At 34.4% G+C, this 19,662-nt stretch overlaps 1 protein-coding gene across 5 annotated transcripts in view; it reads left to right on the forward strand.

The window, feature by feature from the left end:
• LOC122403670 (unconventional myosin-XVIIIa-like) overlaps window positions 1–19,662 on the forward strand; it is a 103,886-nt gene that overhangs the window by 19,727 nt on the left and 64,497 nt on the right. For 2 of the 5 annotated variants that reach the window (XM_043407318.1, XM_043407319.1), the window contains 12 exons: window positions 1,600–1,731; window positions 2,387–2,575; window positions 2,683–2,859; window positions 3,201–3,401; window positions 6,776–6,928; window positions 7,814–8,397; window positions 8,471–8,653; window positions 12,900–13,162; window positions 13,243–13,405; window positions 15,968–16,142; window positions 16,528–16,686; window positions 19,442–19,657. In XM_043407318.1, coding sequence (XP_043263253.1) covers window positions 1,600–1,731; window positions 2,387–2,575; window positions 2,683–2,859; window positions 3,201–3,401; window positions 6,776–6,928; window positions 7,814–8,397; window positions 8,471–8,653; window positions 12,900–13,162; window positions 13,243–13,405; window positions 15,968–16,142; window positions 16,528–16,686; window positions 19,442–19,657 — 2,595 coding nt within the window. Of the gene's footprint in view, window positions 1–1,599; window positions 1,732–2,386; window positions 2,576–2,682; window positions 2,860–3,094; window positions 3,117–3,200; window positions 3,402–6,775; window positions 6,929–7,813; window positions 8,398–8,470; window positions 8,654–12,899; window positions 13,163–13,242; window positions 13,406–15,967; window positions 16,143–16,527; window positions 16,687–19,441; window positions 19,658–19,662 lie in introns of those variants that run through there. The other 3 variants (XM_043407320.1, XM_043407321.1, XM_043407323.1) reach the window with 3 other exon arrangements.

Consider the following 19,662-nt stretch of genomic DNA (forward strand, 5'->3'; position numbering starts at 1 on the left):
CACACAGCAAAAGTTTATTCCATGCTCTTTTCAACGTTCTGTTTTTCACGTTCAACCAGGCATCGCATATTATATTACTGGCGTCTTTTAAATTTAAGTTTTCATGAATCCTAATTACATCTTCGCCAGTAATCACATTTACATTTAGCAAAGATTTTTGAAGTAAATCCTTCTTCTATAGTCGTTTAAGACACTCGATCATATCTTGATCCATAGGTTGTATTATACTTGTAACATTATATTTTACATTTGTCTTCAGTTGTTGCTGACTCTATACATTCCTGTTTTGGTGACATTACAATATAATGTTGCACGTACTATGAATTTTCACTTTCATAACGAATCGATAATAGGATTCATCGCATAGAAGTAATATTTATGTTTACATACAGTATCGCAATAGAAATACTGTTCGATGAATAGAACATTCAAATAATAGGACCTTTATATATTAGAATCTTCACAAACTGATACACTCCGATTTTGATGAAACTTTGTATAAATATTTATTGGGCCTATCTAAGAAGAAAGGTGTAATTCGTTCGTTCCAACTCTTAGTTGGAAGAATATACTCGATTATTGTAATTTTGAGTTGATACAATTCTGTTGCACTGGACTTATCTCGATCATCGCACCTTAGAATTCTTAGAAAATTAACAATTTTAAAACCTTAAAATTTCACACAGCAAAAGTTTATTCCATGCTCTTTTCAACGTTCTGTTTTTCACGTTCAACCAGGCATCGCATATTATATTACTGGCGTCTTTTAAATTTAAGTTTTCATGAATCCTAATTACATCTTCGCCAGTAATCACATTTACATTTAGCAAAGATTTTTGAAGTAAATCCTTCTTCTATAGTCGTTTAAGACACTCGATCATATCTTGATCCATAGGTTGTATTATACTTGTAACATTATATTTTACATTTGTCTTCAGTTGTTGCTGATTCTATACGTTCCTGTTTTGGTGACATTACAATATAATTTTGCACGTACTATGAATTTTCACTTTCATAACGAATCGTTAATAGGATTCATCGCATAGAAGTAATATTTATGTTTACATACAGTATCGCAATAGAAATACTGTTCGATGAATAGAACATTCAAATAATAGACCATTTATATATTAGAATGTTCACAAAATGGGAGTTCATATAACGGAGGTTCTATTATATCTCTAAAACAGTTGAAGATACAAACAATATTATAAGACAAAATTAAACAGCATCGTTGCAAAAATTTAATGTAATTTTGCCCATTTTTAGGAATCGTTGAACCTAAAAAATTCAATTGCATCTTTTTTTTAAATGGAACTTCAATTTTGATCGTGCTCTACAAGAAAATATTAAGGGACTTATGCCCCTATCCTAACATTATAGTTATAAAGTTATACTACTTCAAAGGTTGCTAAACAATTAATAGTTCTCTATACTTTACTTTTCAAGTATAATTATTGAACTATTAAGTTTAGAGGGCATATGTACATTAATATTTTGTTGTAGAGATTGAAAAACTGCATCGAATAGTCCAATTAAAATTATAGAGTTACATTTGAGAAAAAATGCAATTAGGACAGAATTTTCTTTCTTTTTCAGGTTCAACCTGTTGCAGAACTTTCAGAATTATCAAGACGCGGTGCTACCGACAGTCAAGCCGAGCTTTCAGTTACGAGCTCTCGAAGCGGCACGCTTTATCATCGCGGAAGTTCGCGGTTTGACGATAGTATGGTTAGTATTCTGATCGGTGCTTTATTTTTAATCGTAGCAACACATTTCCCCTACTTATTCCTATTTTTTTATTCGTAAAAACTAACAAAATTAGTCTCGTCTCGTATTACGAGGATTACGTAACATTAAAAAGTACCATCGTATTTTAATTTTGGGGAACATCTTTTCATTAATTCTATGTTTCCTATTTTATTAAATATTCCCTGGGAAAAATTTTAATGGGAGATTCTAGAGGCCAAAATAAGACGAAAATAAAGAATAGCAATTTGTTGTTTGAGGCTTCGTTTAAAAGTTATTAACGTTTAAAGTTGCGGTTGTGGATGGGCAACCTGCGCACAGCTGCGTGCGCGCGACAGTGGCGTATCGACAGCCATGCGCGCGCAGCTGAACTTTAAACGTTAATAACTTTTAAACGAAGCCTCAATCGACAAATTAGTATTCTTTATTTTCGTCTTATTTTTGCCTCTAGAATCTCCCATCAAAATTTTTCTTAAAAATACTTAAATCTTAATAAAATATTATCTCATTTGAGAGTTGCGTTCATTTCCAAATAATTTATTTTGTTTCTAATGGTGTATCGACACTTTTTTCTGGATACTGTAGTAATTTTATTCATCATGCAGTGTTTTATATAGGTTATACTTTTTGTTGCCAGGCACGATCAGAGGAGCACTTGGCGCAAGAACAAGCATGGCTAAATTTCGAAACTATTTGGTTGTTGCATCGAGGTGGCTTTACTCTTGCGACAAAGTACAATTCAGCAGATCCGGATACGGGAAAATTGAAAATTCGTTTAGTGTCTTCCGGGGATGAGCTTCTTGTCGACGAAGAGGATGTCGAAAAGGTATCGTTGAACTTCAAAGTGATATCATTAAATAATAGCAAATTCAAAAGTTTCTAACGTCTCGAATAAAACATTTAAATCAGACTGATTGTTAATTTTGTCCATAGGCTAATCCCCCACAGTTCGACAAGGCCGAGGAGCTCTCGCGTTTACGGTTCTTAAATGAATCTTCCGTTCTTCACACGCTGAGGCAACGCTATGCTAGTAATTTAATACACACTTATGCGGGAGATAGTATGATCATTATCAATCCGGTAGTGCCATTGGCGATTTACTCAGAAAAGGCAAGTGACCGTTTTAAATTGATTCACTTTTTTTTTCGACATCGTTTGCTGAAATTATTTAACGATTCGATGTTTTAGATCTATACTATATTTCTGTAATTTCGTGATTTCTTTTTTTGTTTGATAATTTAGTATTGTGGAAATAAATTCATTTGCTTGAACACCAACGTAATAGATTTTATGAGTACATTGCACATTCTATGGTCGCATACGCGGGTATACTTAATCACGTTGAGCACTATGCATATGAAAGTAATGTATGTTTTCGTTGTAACAGTATTTCTACTCTTAATATATATTATGTTTTTTTTTTATAACCGAAACATTCGAATTTGTTTAAGGTGGCGCTGATGTTCAGGGGATGTAAGACTGAAGATATGCCACCGCATGTTTACGCGATGGCGCAAACAGCCTATAAAGGAATGTTAGCGACACGAAGGGACCATTCCTTAGTTTTTCTCGGACGTAGTGGATCAGGCAAGACCACAAACTTTAAACATGTTCTTCATTACCTTGTATTGGCTGCAGGCACAGTTAATAAGGTAAATAAAAATGTTAGTACTTCTGCATTACCGATATAAGCTTTTTTAGAAAATATTGTAAGAGACAAAATTATACACCACCACGTAATTAGCATGTTCACTGCCATTCAGCCATATACAGGATGTTCGGCCATTTTAAAAATTTTAATGGAAGATTTTAGAGGCAAAAATAAGACGAAAATTAAGAATACCAATTTGTTGATGGAGGTTTCGTTATGTCTGTTCACCAAAAATGGTTGCATTTGACCTCAGAACCTAGAAACAATTTTTTTAGAACGATTCAAAATTTTTTTTTCGCCGAGAAATTTCTTACAAATTCTCGATTTTTCTTAAAACTTCGTTTTTGATTTTTAGTAATTTTGTTCGACGCCCTATAGAAAAGTTGCCTAATACTTTTTTGTAGGTGCCCATGCGCTCTACTTCAGAAAAAAGTTTCATTGAAATATATTCACTATTGTGGGAGTTATGGCTCCTTGAAAATTGGACCATTTTTATGAGGATTCTCTCACTTTTTACTGGGTCAAGGAACAACTTTTTCAATATTGTTAGAATTTCTGCATATTCTCCACCGAAATACGCGTCGTTTGCCTCTTGAAACATTGAAATCCTTCAATCCATTCAGGAGTTATGACGTTTTAATGATTCGCATGAGAATTCGGGCAGACATTTCCGGCCAGAAATTATATTTTCGGTAAGGAATTTTTTCCTCGAAAATGCGTAGGACTTCGAGGGTATGTGTAATGACCAAAAATGATTGTAATCGACTCTAACAACCGTACATAATTTTTTTAGAACGATTCAAAATTTTTTTTTCGCCGAGAAATTTCTTACAAATTCTCGATTTTTCTTAAAACTTCGTTTTTGATTTTTAGTAATTTTGTTCGACGCCCTATAGAAAAGTTGCCTAATACTTTTTTGTAGGTGCCCATGCGCTCTACTTCAGAAAAAAGTTTCATTGAAATATATTCACTATTGTGGGAGTTATGGCTCCTTGAAAATTGGACCATTTTTATGAGGATTCTCTCACTTTTTACTGGACCAAGGAACAACTTTTTCAATATTGTTAGAATTTCTGCATATTCTCCACCGAAATACGCGTCGTTTGCCTTTTGAAACATTGAAATCCTTCAATCCATTCAGGAGTTATGACGTTTTAATGATTCGCATGAGAATTCGGGCAGACATTTCCGGCCAGAAATTATATTTTCGGTAAGGAATTTTTTCCTCGAAAATGCGTAGGACTTCGAGGGTATGTGTAATGACCAAAAATGATTGTAATCGACTCTAACAACCGTACATAATTTTTTTAGAACGATTCAAAATTTTTTTTTCGCCGAGAAATTTCTTACAAATTCTCGATTTTTCTTAAAACTTCGTTTTTGATTTTTAGTAATTTTGTTCGACGCCCTATAGAAAAGTTGCCTAATACTTTTTTGTAGGTGCCCATGCGCTCTACTTCAGAAAAAAGTTTCATTGAAATATATTCACTATTGTGGGAGTTATGGCTCCTTGAAAATTGGACCATTTTTATGAGGTTTCCCTCACTTTTTACTGGACCAAGGAACAACTTTTTCAATATTGTTAGAATTTCTGCACATTCTCCACCAAAATACGCGTCGTTTGCCTTTTGAAACATTGAAATCCTTCAATCCATTCAGGAGTTATGACGTTTTAATGGTTCGCATGAGAATTCGGGCAGACATTTCCGGCCAGAAATTATATTTTCGGTAAGGAATTTTTTCCTCGAAAATGCGTAGGACTTCGAGGGTATGTGTAATGACCAAAAATGATTGTAATCGACTCTAACAACCGTGCATAATTTTTTTAGATCAATTTGAAAAATTTTTTTTTCGTCGAAAAATTTAGTCATCTTCTCGAATTTTTTTCTTGAGAATGCCTAGGATTTCGGGGGTATGTGTAATAGCCAAAAATGATTGTAATCGAGCCCTGCAACTGAAAATAATTTTTTTAGAATGATTTGAAAAATTTTTTTTCGCCAAAAAATTTCAGCATCTACCTGAATTTTTTTCTCGAAAGTGGGTAGGATTCCGGGGGTATGTGTAATAGCCAAAAATGATTGTAATCGAGCCCTGCAACTGAAAATAATTTTTTTAGAGCGATTTGAAATTTTTTTCCGCCGAAAAATTTAGGCACTACGTACGCCCTGTGAAGTTTTCTTAAAAATTAGTTCTTCATTTTTAATAAATTTGTTTGACACTGTACAGAAAAGTTGTTTAATACTTTTTCGTAGGTATCCATGATCTCTACTTCAGGAAAAAGTTTCATGGAAATATATTTACTATTGTAGGAGTTACGGCCATTTAAAAATTGGACCATTTTTATGGGGTTTTTTTCATTTTGCGGGGTCAATGACCGACTTTTCGAATATTTTTGCGATTTCTGTATATTCTTCATCTAAATACGCGTTGTTTGCCTTTTGAAACATTAAAATCGTCCAATCCGTTCAGAAGTTATGATATTTTAAACATTTGCATTTCTGGCTTGAAATTATATTTTCGGTAAAGAATTTTTTTCTCGAAAGTGCGTAGGATACCGTGGATATGTATAATAACCAAATATGATCGTAATCGATCCTTGCAACCGTAAATAATTTTTTTAGAACGATTTGACAAATTTTTTTCCCGAAAAATTTCAGCACATATTCGAATTTTTTTTTCGAAAATGGCTAGGATTTCGGTGGTATCTGTATTCAACAAAAATCATTCTAATTGACCTCCGCAACCAAACATAATTTTTTCAGAATGATTTGATATTTTGTAATTTAATTTTTTAATAACTTTTTAACGAAGCCTCAGTTAACAAATTGGTATTCTTGAATTTCGTCCTATTTTGCCCTCTGGAATCTAAAATTTTTCCCAGGGGTGGCCGAACACCCTGTACATGTATAAGTGACTGCATTTTTTTCTATAAGGGATAACAAAAATTAATTCCTAAGACGAGATATTAAGGACAATGAATCTAAATAGGACTCATGAATTTCGATGAAATAATAATAATGATAATTTAGAAATTTACAGATTTCAATGCAATTTATTTCTCTTGCATATGTTCCATTTCATCGTAAACAAAGATACAAAAATATAGATGAAAAATTTAATATCAAATATAACAGTAAAATAAATTTTACAGTTAAAATTTAATAACTCGTCTCTTATTACATAATTTTTACTTAAAATAAATAAGATCCCGTATTGTATACTTTATAAAAATATAAATTTTGTTCAATTTTACTCTTCTCTAATGTTATGAAACTGTGAATCCTTCGATTACATAATAATTCCAGTAAAACGTTTATTTTTACAATAATTTAATTTTAGTTTTTATAATTTATATCAATTACTCTGTTTCCAAAGGTCTTGACTACCGAGAAACTGAACGCCGTCTTCACAGTTTTGGAAGCTTTTGGAAACAGTAGAACACACATGAACTCAAATGCAACACGCTTCACACAACTTTTCAGTTTAGACTTCGATCAGTCTGGGCAAATAGCGTCTGCCTCTTTGCAGGTAATCCAGTTATTTCATCACGTATGTATGTACCAACAAATTAAAGTTTTCTCATTTCGAAAGTCAGCCATTGATTCGAAGAATTCCAAAACCATTACGTAATTTAACCGATTAACTGCAATCTCTCTAGATCATGTGTTTTCATTATGTTGAAACGTAAAACATGCTGTCGTTAGCTATGTTTGTCCTGAAAATTTCAAAGACAAAATTAACATTCGTATAAAAAGTGTTAATCAACAGTCTATTTCCCTGATTTCATCCTCAGTTCGCTTGTCTAATAGAGAAGATTTTTTGACACCGCATTCTTTGTATACATAATCTTTCATTACTTTCATTAAGAGCGACAAGTATTTAAACTTAAATAAAATAAGTTGTATACGAAACGTATCGTGTTCTTTCGCTGGGCACACATATGAAATTAGCAAACGTTTCATATTTACTGTGATATTTTATGTCAAAATATGTACGCTGCTATTGTAAGTAATGTAGTCAATGCGTCAAAGAAATCTCTACTAAATTTTTCAAAACTGCTGTGAACGCAGAAAAGGAAGAAATATCCGCAGAAGAAAACATTGAAAATCCAAACGAGTTAACATTCATTAGTACTTTCAATACGTTGTTATTTGAACACTATCGATGAAACTCTGTGTCGATGAAATCATGTCGATGTAGACATTGTCGACAATTTAAATTAATATTGGTTCGAATTGATATCGATTGAAATCTTTTCCACTCGTAACAGTTATAATATTATTTCGGTTCTTCGTAATGACTGCGATCAAAGCTTTAGTATAATAATTATTAATGGTTATTTGCGAAGCCTTTTTAATTCGTGGTTTAAATATTTTAAGATACTGATGGAATCGTATGTATTTTATTGACAAGGTGCTACTTTTGGAGAAGTCAAGAATAGGGAAAAGGACAAACGGTGATCCAACATTCCATGCGATGTACCGTTTGCTAGCAGGTGCTGAGGGTGCCTTAAGGAAAGAATTGCATCTCACTAATTTAGTCGCTGAAAATAATCCGTTCATTACGCCTCTTCAGAAGCACGAAGACAAACAACGAGCCATGGTGGAATTCAATCGGATCGTGGCCGCTTTCCGGATTCTCGGTATTTCTGAAGCTGATGAGAAAGTTATTTGGCTGGTACTTACTAGTATATATCATCTGAGTTGCGCCGGTGCTGTTAAAGTCGGTACAAGTTCTCAGAGTCGTTGGCAATTCGCAAAAGTGGAATGTGCAGAGAAAGCTGCTACGCTGTTAGGTACCACTGTCGAAGAACTGATTAGAATAGTCTTTTCCCCTAATGGAGGTGGTGCTGGTACACCAAATACTTCAAGACCCGCTCTTCGGACGCCAAGTCCTACAGAGCAAAGTAAGGACATAACGGGTTTTGACGCTCTCGAAGGTCTTCTCATTGGGCTTTATTCTGAAATATTCCATTGCATCGCAGCTCTTATTAATAGGTGTGCCCCTTTTCATTTATAGAACAACGAACAAAGAATGATGTTAGTAATATTGTCTTTTATGCATTCACAGATCCATATCATCCTCTGTACACACGGTAGCAACTTTATTGCTTTGTGATTCACCAGGTTTTCAGAATCCTGCCACATGCGGAAGGCAAACCGGATCATGCTTCGAAGACCTTTGTCATAATTATTTACACGAACGGTTGCAACTGCTTTTCCATCATACGACACTGATGGCGCCGAAGGACAGGTGTGTTTATTATAATCAAATAAGTAGTATTGTTACTTACAGGGGTATTATCTAAAGCGATAATGATCGATCTTGATGGGACTTTTTAGCATTCTGGAATAGTTGAAAATACAAGTCACGTGACTTTTTATTGGCTTATTTCCCTGTTAACACATTAAACACGGTGTTATCACGTATGACCGACGATATACACTCTCTCGTCCATAAGTCACCGAACACTTACTTATTTTAAACAAAATCATTATGAGAACACAGATACAGTTTACTGGATTGATTTTCGAATTAAATGTGAGACTCACGTTAGATCAATGTTCCAAGTTGGAATCATTGTGCGAATGCAGGTTATCTAGGTAAAAATATTTGTCAATATTGGGATTCGTATACATTTGATAGTTATAAAGAAGGAACATTCCTAGCAAACGGCCCGTTCACCGATCGGGGTGAGTTATACGTCATTCGATTCGTCTAATTCAATACATTATTGATATGCATTTCATTATCTGCGGAAATTCGTTATTTTTTTATAAACTTGTCGTAAAGTTACAGTAAAAAAGTAAGGTTAGGTACATTTTTTGACAGGTTCACAGATAGAAACAAGTGACTATCGTTGTTATGTTCATGTTACAAATATAAATGATTGATCTAATTTGATAATGCTACATTGCCGAATGGGAATTTGTAGAATGCGTATGCATAAAAATCATTTTGTTACGGATAGACTTTGCATGAGTCGGTCAGGTAGACATTATGTGCCGCAACAATTTCCCCCCCATATAACCCAGACCAACTCAGACAGTACTTGTAGGTAGACCGTGTATGCAGCAAGAGCAAAAAATGTTGCCCCCCCCCCCAAACAGTGTTTACGGGTAGAGAATATAATAAATTACTATTGTATGCAGTGCGTTGGATTAACTTTTTCTTATTATTAAATTTCATTATCATCATTGTAGCATGTATTCATATATATCATTTTTCTAAAAAATGTAACTTACAAATTTAAGTTATTCACACCACTTATAATCACTTTTGTAAACTGTTAAATTCATGTTTAGCTATATAACTCTCACAAGAGTTTCACAAAGCTAAATAATAATAATAAAAAAAAAAAACAGTAAAAAATGTTGCCACCCTCCTCTAAAGGCGTGATTCCACTGAGGCAACATGTCGCATGCGATTACGACGCATGCACCATGAAATCGACGTTATGTAGACACTTGACATGTGTATTTGCTACACATTCATTTGTTTCCTTTCCGAAATAAAGAAATACAGGATTATTTGATATTGTTCTGTCGAATCGACAAGATTGAATATGTCGAGTAATGTCGTCAGTTAATGACAAGTAGCATGCTACAGGTCGCATAGCGTTGCCTCAGTGGAATCATACCTTAACAGTGTTCATGGGTAGACAATATAATAAATGCAGTGCGTTGGATTAACTTTTTTTTATTATTAAATGTCATTATCATCTAGGTCTGGTATATTTTGGTTTTCTGTAGAATCAAATGAAATTTCTGCAATTTCTTTTAATAGCTGGTTAAATAAATCATCTTTTCCTTGCTTGGAAAATTTGTAAAATACATAGTGGCTTAAATACCGAATGAAATTATCTTTTTTGCTAAAAATAGAAAATTTTATGGTATTATATGTTACAGAAAATATTAAAAAACGTGCAAAATTACAAATACTAACCGACAATATTCAGGCAAAAAGTGTTTACTATGCCTCCACGTAGTTTCTATCGTATTTGTATGAGCGCCTGTTTCTGGGTCTTTGAAATGTAAGCTGTGATTTATGGTAAGACGTTTGTACCCCTCTTTCTCTAAGATGTTATAGGCTTTCCAACAATCTGAAATAATTGTTGTGCCAGGTAACACCCATTGTTTAATTATTGAAAGCAGGGACTCTGTGTCCCTACTTTCAACAGGCACCAGGAATATTTTTTCACTTCCTCTTTCTATTCCTCCAAAAACCCATTGTCCCTCTACACGATGACCTCTGTGATATTTTCTTCGTCCGAACTTAGATTCGTCTATTTCTACTATTTTGCCTGGTCCGCCAAGAACTTCGCATGAATGTTGTAGCCAATCAGTCATTGTTTTACAAAATAATTCCATTGAGAAACAGTATTTTTATTCAATTGTAATTCTCGTACGATCTGATATTGATCAAAATTATGGACTAACATGTAAGTTAATTTTAATACCATTTCATAAGAAAGCTTTGTTTTTGAAAACCACGTTCCACGTTTTACACATATTTTTACATCACAAGTTCGCTTTCGTTTGCAAGCACTAAGAGATGCTGCAATTGTTTTTCTACAACGCCAATTTTCATTGTCCAATTTCATTACGTTTCCACACTGTGGACAATTAAGATTTTTGGCAATCAACTTTTTATCTTGCAAAAATTTTAATAAAGCTTCTTTATTTTTACAAAATTCGTGCAATTTAAATAAGGTCCACACTTCTGGAACTACTAATTCGGTCATTTTTATAGCACGGTTGAACAAAATTCACAAAGTACAAGAAACAGATGAAAATCAGAAATGACAGTTGAAACAAATGATTACTGAAACAATTTCTGCTTTTCTTCTGTTTCTTGTACTATCGGCAATGTGGAAATGTTATGAAAATTGGCAATGCAGGATAACTATTCCAGGATCTGTCGATCAAACTAAACGTAAAAGACATTGTAATATAAAGATATTTGCAAAGCAAAGAACATGGTTTTCTGAAAACAAACTCAGCTATAGATGTTTTAAAATTAACATATATGCTAACATATAATTATGAGCAATGTCATATTATTATATAACTAAAATTAAATAAAAATACTGCTCAGCGATTGGAAGAGTAGAGTAGATTGTCGAGATCGATGAATCAACATTTTGTCATAGAAAATATCACAGAGGTCGCTTGAAAATTAATCACAGCGTCAGTTTTGAAGATCCCATTACCGATGCTTACACGAATTAAATTGAAACCACTTGGAGGCATGCTACACATTTTTAAATCTTTTTTATAACATATATTACTATCAATATTTTATATTTTTAAGAAGAGTAACTTCATCGAATGCCTGAGCCATTATGTATTTAGTAAATGTACCTAATAGAAAAATGGTGATTTATTCAATGAAATATTAGCAGAAATAGTAGAAATTTCATTCAATAAATCTTCAACAAATTAGCATTTGACTACCTAGCATTTTGAACAGAGTAACGACAGTCACTTGTTTCCACCTGTGGATTTGTCAAAATATACTTAACCTTACTTTTTTACTGTAACTTTACGACAAGTTTATAAAAAAATAACGAATTTCCACAGATAATGAAATGCATATCAATAATGTATTGAATTAGACGAATCGAATGACGTATAAATCACCCCGATCGGTGAACGGGCCGTTTGCTAGGAATATACCTAAGTTATCTTATTTTAAATAACGTAACATGAATTAATACATTTCAGACATGTAAAATTTACTAAAGCGTTCGCGAGTGCTTTATAATATCGTACAAATGATCATTCCCATGGTGATTCACCATTATGATTTTTTAATTTTGCGAAAATTTCGACGAAATATTAAGCACCAAAATATCCATCGAGGTTAGAAATAAATGCTCGTTGGGAGGGCCGCCGGGTAGTGCCGGACTTTTATCGCCTAAAACGGGGGATGGGGAACTCTAGTGAGCCATCACAGACAGTGATGGACATTCGTGGGAATTTTGGACATGCGCACTAGAATTTTCTCTCGTGGGATTCCTTTTTGCGCATGCGTCAGCTTTCTGTCATAGATGTGTCTTTAGCGCAAAAAGAGGTGCATGTTGGGGATTCCCATGTTTTAGTTAAAGTTACTAGTTAAGTGTATACGGCAGTGCTCGAGTGCGCATGACCAAAATTCCCACGAGTGGCCATCACTGGTCACCAGCGCCCTCGGCCCAGTGACATGAGTGACATGGGACTAAGTCGCCGTCCACGTGGTCACGTTGGTCGCAGCCAACTGGCCAACCTGCGGCAAATATCTCATGCCTCAGTCCACTCACACACACATTCACACACGCAATACATTCATACCGGTGTTTGGCTTCAGCAGACTTTATTCAACTGTTAAAATATTTAGAAAAATGCTTTGTACTGTAACAACATCCAATAGCAGTAGCACAAGATATTATGTTATATTATTCCAACAATATTACTAATGTTAATAGTTAATTGATATTGTTGGTATTCTTGAAACTTAGGTACGTCCAAGAAGGAATTGATGTAGATTATGAAGATGAGTGTGACGAAGTTGGAATTGGATCGCCTCAAGGTTTGGTTTCGCTGTTAGATCGTGGGAGTTCTCAAGGTGCCACAATGTTACGAACTAGCCAGAATGATCTTACCGGAAGTAGACAGATCGAACGTAAGGGTCTTTTATGGCTATTGGACGAAGAGACAGTCTGTTCTGGGGGTAGCGACGAGACGTTTCTGGATCGACTATTTTCTCATTACGGCGATCGAGGTGCTAAAATATTACCATCACGATGTTTTAAGCTTACCGGCGATAAAAAGTGTACAATTATTTTTTTCTTGTTTTTATAGATTATCAAATGCTCTTAAGAAAGGCACCTGGCAACAATCAGTTTATTTTACAACATTTATTGGGTACTAATCCTGTACTCTACACAGCGACTGGTTGGCTTAAGGCTACACGAGAAAATCCTGTTACAAAAAGTGCTATCACAATTCTTCAAGAAAGTACAAGGTATGTCACATTCTGTTTAAAAATAATTCGTAAGATATACATAGCCTCGCCTTAAATCCTATCAACGATGCATGAATTTTATGCCCGAGTATGTGGCTACAAATAAAAAGAGATTGTTGTGGTTTCGATTTACGAAAACGTGAATTAAACTAATAATGTTGGAATTTATACAGGGTGTTCGGCCATTTCGCGGAAAAATTTTAATGGGAGATTCTAGAGGCCAAAATAAAACGAAAATCAAGAATACTCTCCCTGTCGATTTTTCTTAAAAATTTGTTTTTCATTTTTAATAAATTTGGTTGAAGCTGTACGGAAAAGTTGTTTAATACTTTTTTGTAGGTATCGATGGGTTCTGCCTCAGAAAAAAATTTCAATGAGATACCTTTACTATTGTAGGAGTTATGGCCGTCTGAAAATTGGACCAGTTTTAGGGGATTTCTCTAAAAACAAAAATAAAATCGTTCTGGAGCAGGCATTTTGCTTACTAAATACAGTATTTTCTCTATCAAAATCTAAAGCGAGCTTTTAATCAATACTAATGTATGAAATTCATGTAATTAACATCAAGTTTATTAGTACGTGTCACTAACCTAACTGAAATATTAATATTGTGATCACAATGTTATTAAATTACCTACAAATATTTTATTCGATAATATGCTGATACTCTCCAAAGATGGTCAAAATGTTATTCGAATAATAGATAATGAACAAAAACTAACATACAGCAATTTATGCATGATGTTTATTGAATTGAACAGTTAAAAGTTTTATTTATTATTCATTCTGGAATATTTCATTTTACAGTATTTTCTCTATATAAGCTCGGAACTCGTCCGCGATATAGGCAAATATCGTATCCCCTCTACTTATCTCCGCTGCGTACCGTTAGAACTCAGCGCCCCCTATATCGGCGAGTGTGCCTTCCTATGGGTGATTCCCCAAGATAGCGGCGCGCTTGACGGTCGGTCGTCGAACATTGTCATACGATACGGGTTCAAATTACTAAGGCAACACCAGTGCAATAATACAAATTTTTTATTTTTCCTTTCCCTGTTTTGAAACTTTTAACATGTCTGTGACAGTTTTCTGATTTAACTAAGATCAAGTACAACATAATTTTTATTACTGTTTTTCATAAATTATAATATACATTTGTCCTTTCCTTAAAGTGTATCCTCATCTGAAAAAAGGAATTGTAATTTAATTTACCTATCATTTATTTGCCGAAATCGTGAGACAACTCGGCGTAAAATAAGTTGGTTAAACAGTTCAAATTCGCAAGTTGTATCTTTTCGAGTCATATCACTACTGCAGTAAACGAGCGATGCATACATACATGTACCGAAGTTATGACACGATTTAACTAGTACATATACAATATTAAATCAACAACGAAATTCATCTTTATTTTTTTCAAACTTCATCGACATATTCGTGACACTTTTCTGATTAAAATGACATCAAATACGATATACAATTAACGCAATAAGCGATCAAAGGCATGCATCGGTCAGGTGAATCCCCGTCGACTATATCGAAACACAGGCGGGCGAGTGCCAAGATGGCCGCTACGAGAGACAGACTGTGTTTATTTATTCGTTATTCTAATCCAAAATAATTAGTGATAATTTCCGTATTGGGTCTTATATTAAGCAAGTTTTACTATTTAGTTTATCGTGCTAATGTTTTTGTAATAATTATTAGCTAGTAAAGCATAAGTAAAGCATAAAGTCGGTAGAATTCTCAACATGGTCATGGGTTAGGTTATTTATTCGTTATTCTAATCCAAAATAATTAGTGATAATTTCTGTATTTCGTCAATAGATATCACGTATGAATACTTTTTTCACGCTGATTTTCTTCATTCGGCATTTGAGATTCGTCAGTTGTATTTTTATTTAAGTCATAATCAAACTCATTCTATTTGAAAGCTGAATTAATTTCCCAACTTTATATGTGCCTTTCATTGCTAAGTAGCCTTCTATAATCAAAGTTATTATTGTTTGAATTCAACGTATTGCGATGTATGGATGCTTTTTTCTGTAATTGTATAATCTATTACCCATTTTAACCCCTTAGCTTACAATAACGTTTTAGAGACGTGATAAGTCTATCGGGCCAAACATGAATAAGACGTCTCAGAGACGTGACAAGTCTACTGGGCCAAACCTTGGTGTCGCTTTTGGCACGCACAGTTGGAAATTAAATCGTAAGGAAAGGGGTTAAAGGGTTTATCCGTGTTTGTTTGTTGTATCCGGTGAAATTAACCCCTTAACCTTCATGCCCGAGTCTTGACTGCTTTGAAAAACAATATTTGTTTAATCCAACGGTTTAAAGGATGATAATATTTGTTACGTTAGATACAACATTGTAATTAAAAAAAAACCATATTTTTAGAAACAAGTCCAATAAAGAAAACTGATCATTGTTGGTTAACCCGAAAAATATGAGCGTTACAGAGTTAATGATAGAATTTATCGCGAGGCTATTTATTTCCTAAAGTTCATACATGAAAAATTCAGTGTTACAATAACCTCTAATATTTTATTATGATATCAGAGAAGATGTAAGCAAGCTATTCATAAGTGCCCGGGGAGCTGGAGTTTCTGGAACTTTATGTAACTCGATGCCTGGTTTAGAAGGTTCGCAATCGTTAAGACGAGCTTCGAGCATTCGACGAACATTTTCGGCTGTGAAGAGAAAAAATGTTTGCTTGCAGGTCAAATTTACTGTAGTAAGTATGCAAACCATAGTGATATCAAACATAAGAATGGAATATGTAAAACGATTCGAGAAACTTAGACAAGCTGTAGTTTTTTCTTAAGGAAAATCCCGCTTGCACTTGTTTTTCAAATGGTAGTACGATAAAAGTATCATGTCAGTCAATGTGTTAATATGAGTTTATGAGTAATTGAAATTGAAATTTATTTTTTGTGATATAAACAAGTATACCGTATTGAAAATATTCAATTGAATTAAGACGTACGTTGTTGTGGTGTAATTTTCTATTTTTGTTATTCGTTTATTCACGGTAAAAGTGAGGCTTATTTTTTGTTCTTGATTCGTTTGATCTTGTTTGCGCAGAATAAGAATAAAATATAAGATATAAATGTTTGCAGGACGGACTCGTTGAAACATTGCGGAGAACTCGAGTTAAATTTATCCACTGTGTGTTGCCGCAACACAATTCTGGGTGTATCGACAATAAAAGTTTATTATCTGTGAAGTCGAATCAAAGCGAAGACAATGTAATCAATGTACCTCTTCTGCGCTCACAGGTAAGAGTGTTGTATTTTAATTTAAAGACTATCGTATGAAATTATTGATAAATATTTAAACCGTCACCACTATTTAACTCTTTGGGGCACCCTGGGATTAAAAGTGTCCCACCTTTTTGACGCACTGTAATGCATGGTGGGACATTGTTAGTCCCATCTTGAAATATTGCAATAGCTGTATGCGCATAGGGTTTATATTTCATCTTATTTACGTAAAGCAGTTGGTAACATCTTCAACAAATGTTACAAATATATTCACTTGTGTTGGCAACCTCCAACATGATAGGTTCATCAATCGTTGCAAGCGAAAGGTTTATTGCGACAATTATTACTACTTTTTTTGGTTTTTACATTATGTGATAACCTTATTAATAAAAAAAATTATCAATTTTGTTTAATTTAAAACGCAATAAAATTTCTATGCAACGTGGGTCTATTTTGTTATCTGAAATTCTGTGCCGCAAAGAGTTAAAGGGGCTAGTTTGGGAATTAAAAATCTAAACATTCTTTCCGATTTGGAAAAAAAAAATTTTGCACGTGGCTGTGTATGTTTTAAATATTATGAAAAAGAGTGATGGTATCAGTGAAAAACTAAAGAAATTTAATCTGTGTGCATATTTACGAAATCGAGGCACTTTGAAAAGAGAACGATTCGATTTTAACGCTAGAAAGACTGAAACTTAGTATATACCTATATTGCCCAGAAGCAGTCAAAATGACCGCATCGTGAAAGAATAACTAATGTGTAAAGAAATTTGTTTAATATTAATTTTTAATATTATGTTATGATATTATGAATTTAGGGCGCAGAAATAAAATAAACAACTTGTTAGAACAAGTATCACTGCATAAAGATTCGAATAACAAGTACTACTTTAGCTTATTGAGAACCTGTAATTTATCAATAGGTCTGGATTAGGTCTGGGTTAGGTCTGGGTTAGATTTGAGTTAGATCTGGGTTAGGTCTGGATTAGATCTGAGTTAGGTCTGGGTTAGGTCTGGATTAGATCTGGGTTAGGTCTGGATTAGATCTGGATTAGATCTGGGTTAGGTCTGGGTTAGGTCTGGATTAGATCTGGATTAGATCTGGGTTAGGTCTGGATTAGATCTGGGTTAGGTCTGGATTAGATCTGGATTAGATCTGGGTTAGGTCTGGGTTAGGTCTGGATTAGATCTGGATTAGATCTGGGTTAGGTCTGGATTAGATCTGGGTTAGGTCTGGGTTAGGTCTGGATTAGATCTGAGTTAGGTCTGGATTAGATCTGGATTAGATCTGGGTTAGGTCTGGATTAGATCTGGATTAGATCTGGGTTAGGTCTGGATTAGATCTGAGTTAGGTCTGGGTTAGGTCTGGATTAGATCTGAGTTAGGTCTGGATTAGATCTGAGTTAGGTCTGGGTTAGGTCTGGATTAGATCTGAGTTAGGTCTGGGTTAGGTCTGGATTAGATCTGGATTAGATCTGGGTTAGGTCTGGATTAGATCTGGATTAGATCTGGGTTAGGTCTGGATTAGATCTGGGTTAGGTCTGGGTTAGGTCTGGGTTAGGTCTCATTTACACTGTTGTTGTATTTTGTAATTTCCAAGTGTATGATTTGGTTTGGACTCGAAAAAATGTCGAATGGGACTTGACGAACAATGCTTTTAAGTGTTTTATTTGAAATTTACCTGTTAAAATAAGTGTCTTATTTACACTGTTGTTGTATTTTGTAATTTCCAAGTGTATGATATCTGTTTGGTTTGGGCTTGAAAGAATGTCGAGTGAGACTTGACGAAGGTGCTCCTGAGATCAAAATTGATGTCGAATCACACTCGACATAGGAGTGCAAAGGGTTAAGATAATTTGGATTATTAACTAATCCAGACCTAACCCAGACCTAACCCAGACCTAAACCAGACCTAACCCAGATCTAATTCAGATCTAATCCAGACCTAACCCAGAGTTAACTCAGATCTAATCCAGACCTAACCCAGACCTAACCCAGAGCTAACTCAGATCTAATCCAGACCTAACCCAGAGCTAACTCAGACGTAAACCAGACCTAACCCAAATCTAATTCAGATCTAATCCAGACCTAACCCAGAGCTAACTCAGATCTAATCCAGACCTAACCCAGAGCTAACTCAGACCTAAACCAGACCTAACCCAGATCTAATTCAGATCTAATCCAGACCTAACTCAGAGCTAACTCAGATCTAATCCAGACCTAACCCAGATCTAGGGTCTGAGTTAGGTCTGGGTTATGCTCGGTTAGGTCTGGGTTAGGTCTGGATTAGATCTGGGTTAGGTCTGGGTTAGGTAAGCCCAAATCGACAATTTATCATGTACTTGTATGTTATCATGTGTTGGTAATCGAAAAAAAATGAAAACTGTTATTTCAATACAGAGTCGAACTGGTCATATAAGAAATTTACTCAATTCAATAATAAGAGTGATTTGATTATTTAAAATTTCCCAAGCAGTCAAAATGACTGCTTTTTTGGGCAATATAGGTATAACACATATATATATACCGGAAATGAAGGAGGGGAGAGGTAACTACAATTATTAATAAACGCATTTATATGTTGTACAAAAAGTCACAAAATTCTAAGAAATTGTGTCATTATATACATAATTGTTTTTCTAATTGAAATTAAAAAGCAGTCAAAATGACTTCCTTGGGCAATCTAGTGTTAAACAGAAATTTACCATATTTGCAATCCTGACCGATATTATAAAATTTCTAATTTGAAGTGTACCGTATGTTTATGCAGATTCGTGGGAGTCAAATAATCGATGTTGTCCGGCTGCATAAAGTCGGATTTCCTAAGCATATGGTCTTAGGTGAGTTCAGAAGACGATTCAGTTTATTATCAACTGATTTTAACGCACGACCGGGTAGTCCCATAGCCGACGAACGACGCGCCGTGGAAGACATGTTGCTCACAGTTGATGTTGATCCAGCTACATACCGAGTAGGCCAAAGTCAAGTAAG

Source organism: Colletes gigas, unplaced genomic scaffold (genome assembly GCF_013123115.1).
Source record: "Colletes gigas isolate AHSC1104 unplaced genomic scaffold, ASM1312311v1 Colletes_gigas_Sc00068, whole genome shotgun sequence".
Taxonomy (NCBI): Eukaryota; Metazoa; Arthropoda; class Insecta; order Hymenoptera; family Colletidae; genus Colletes; species Colletes gigas.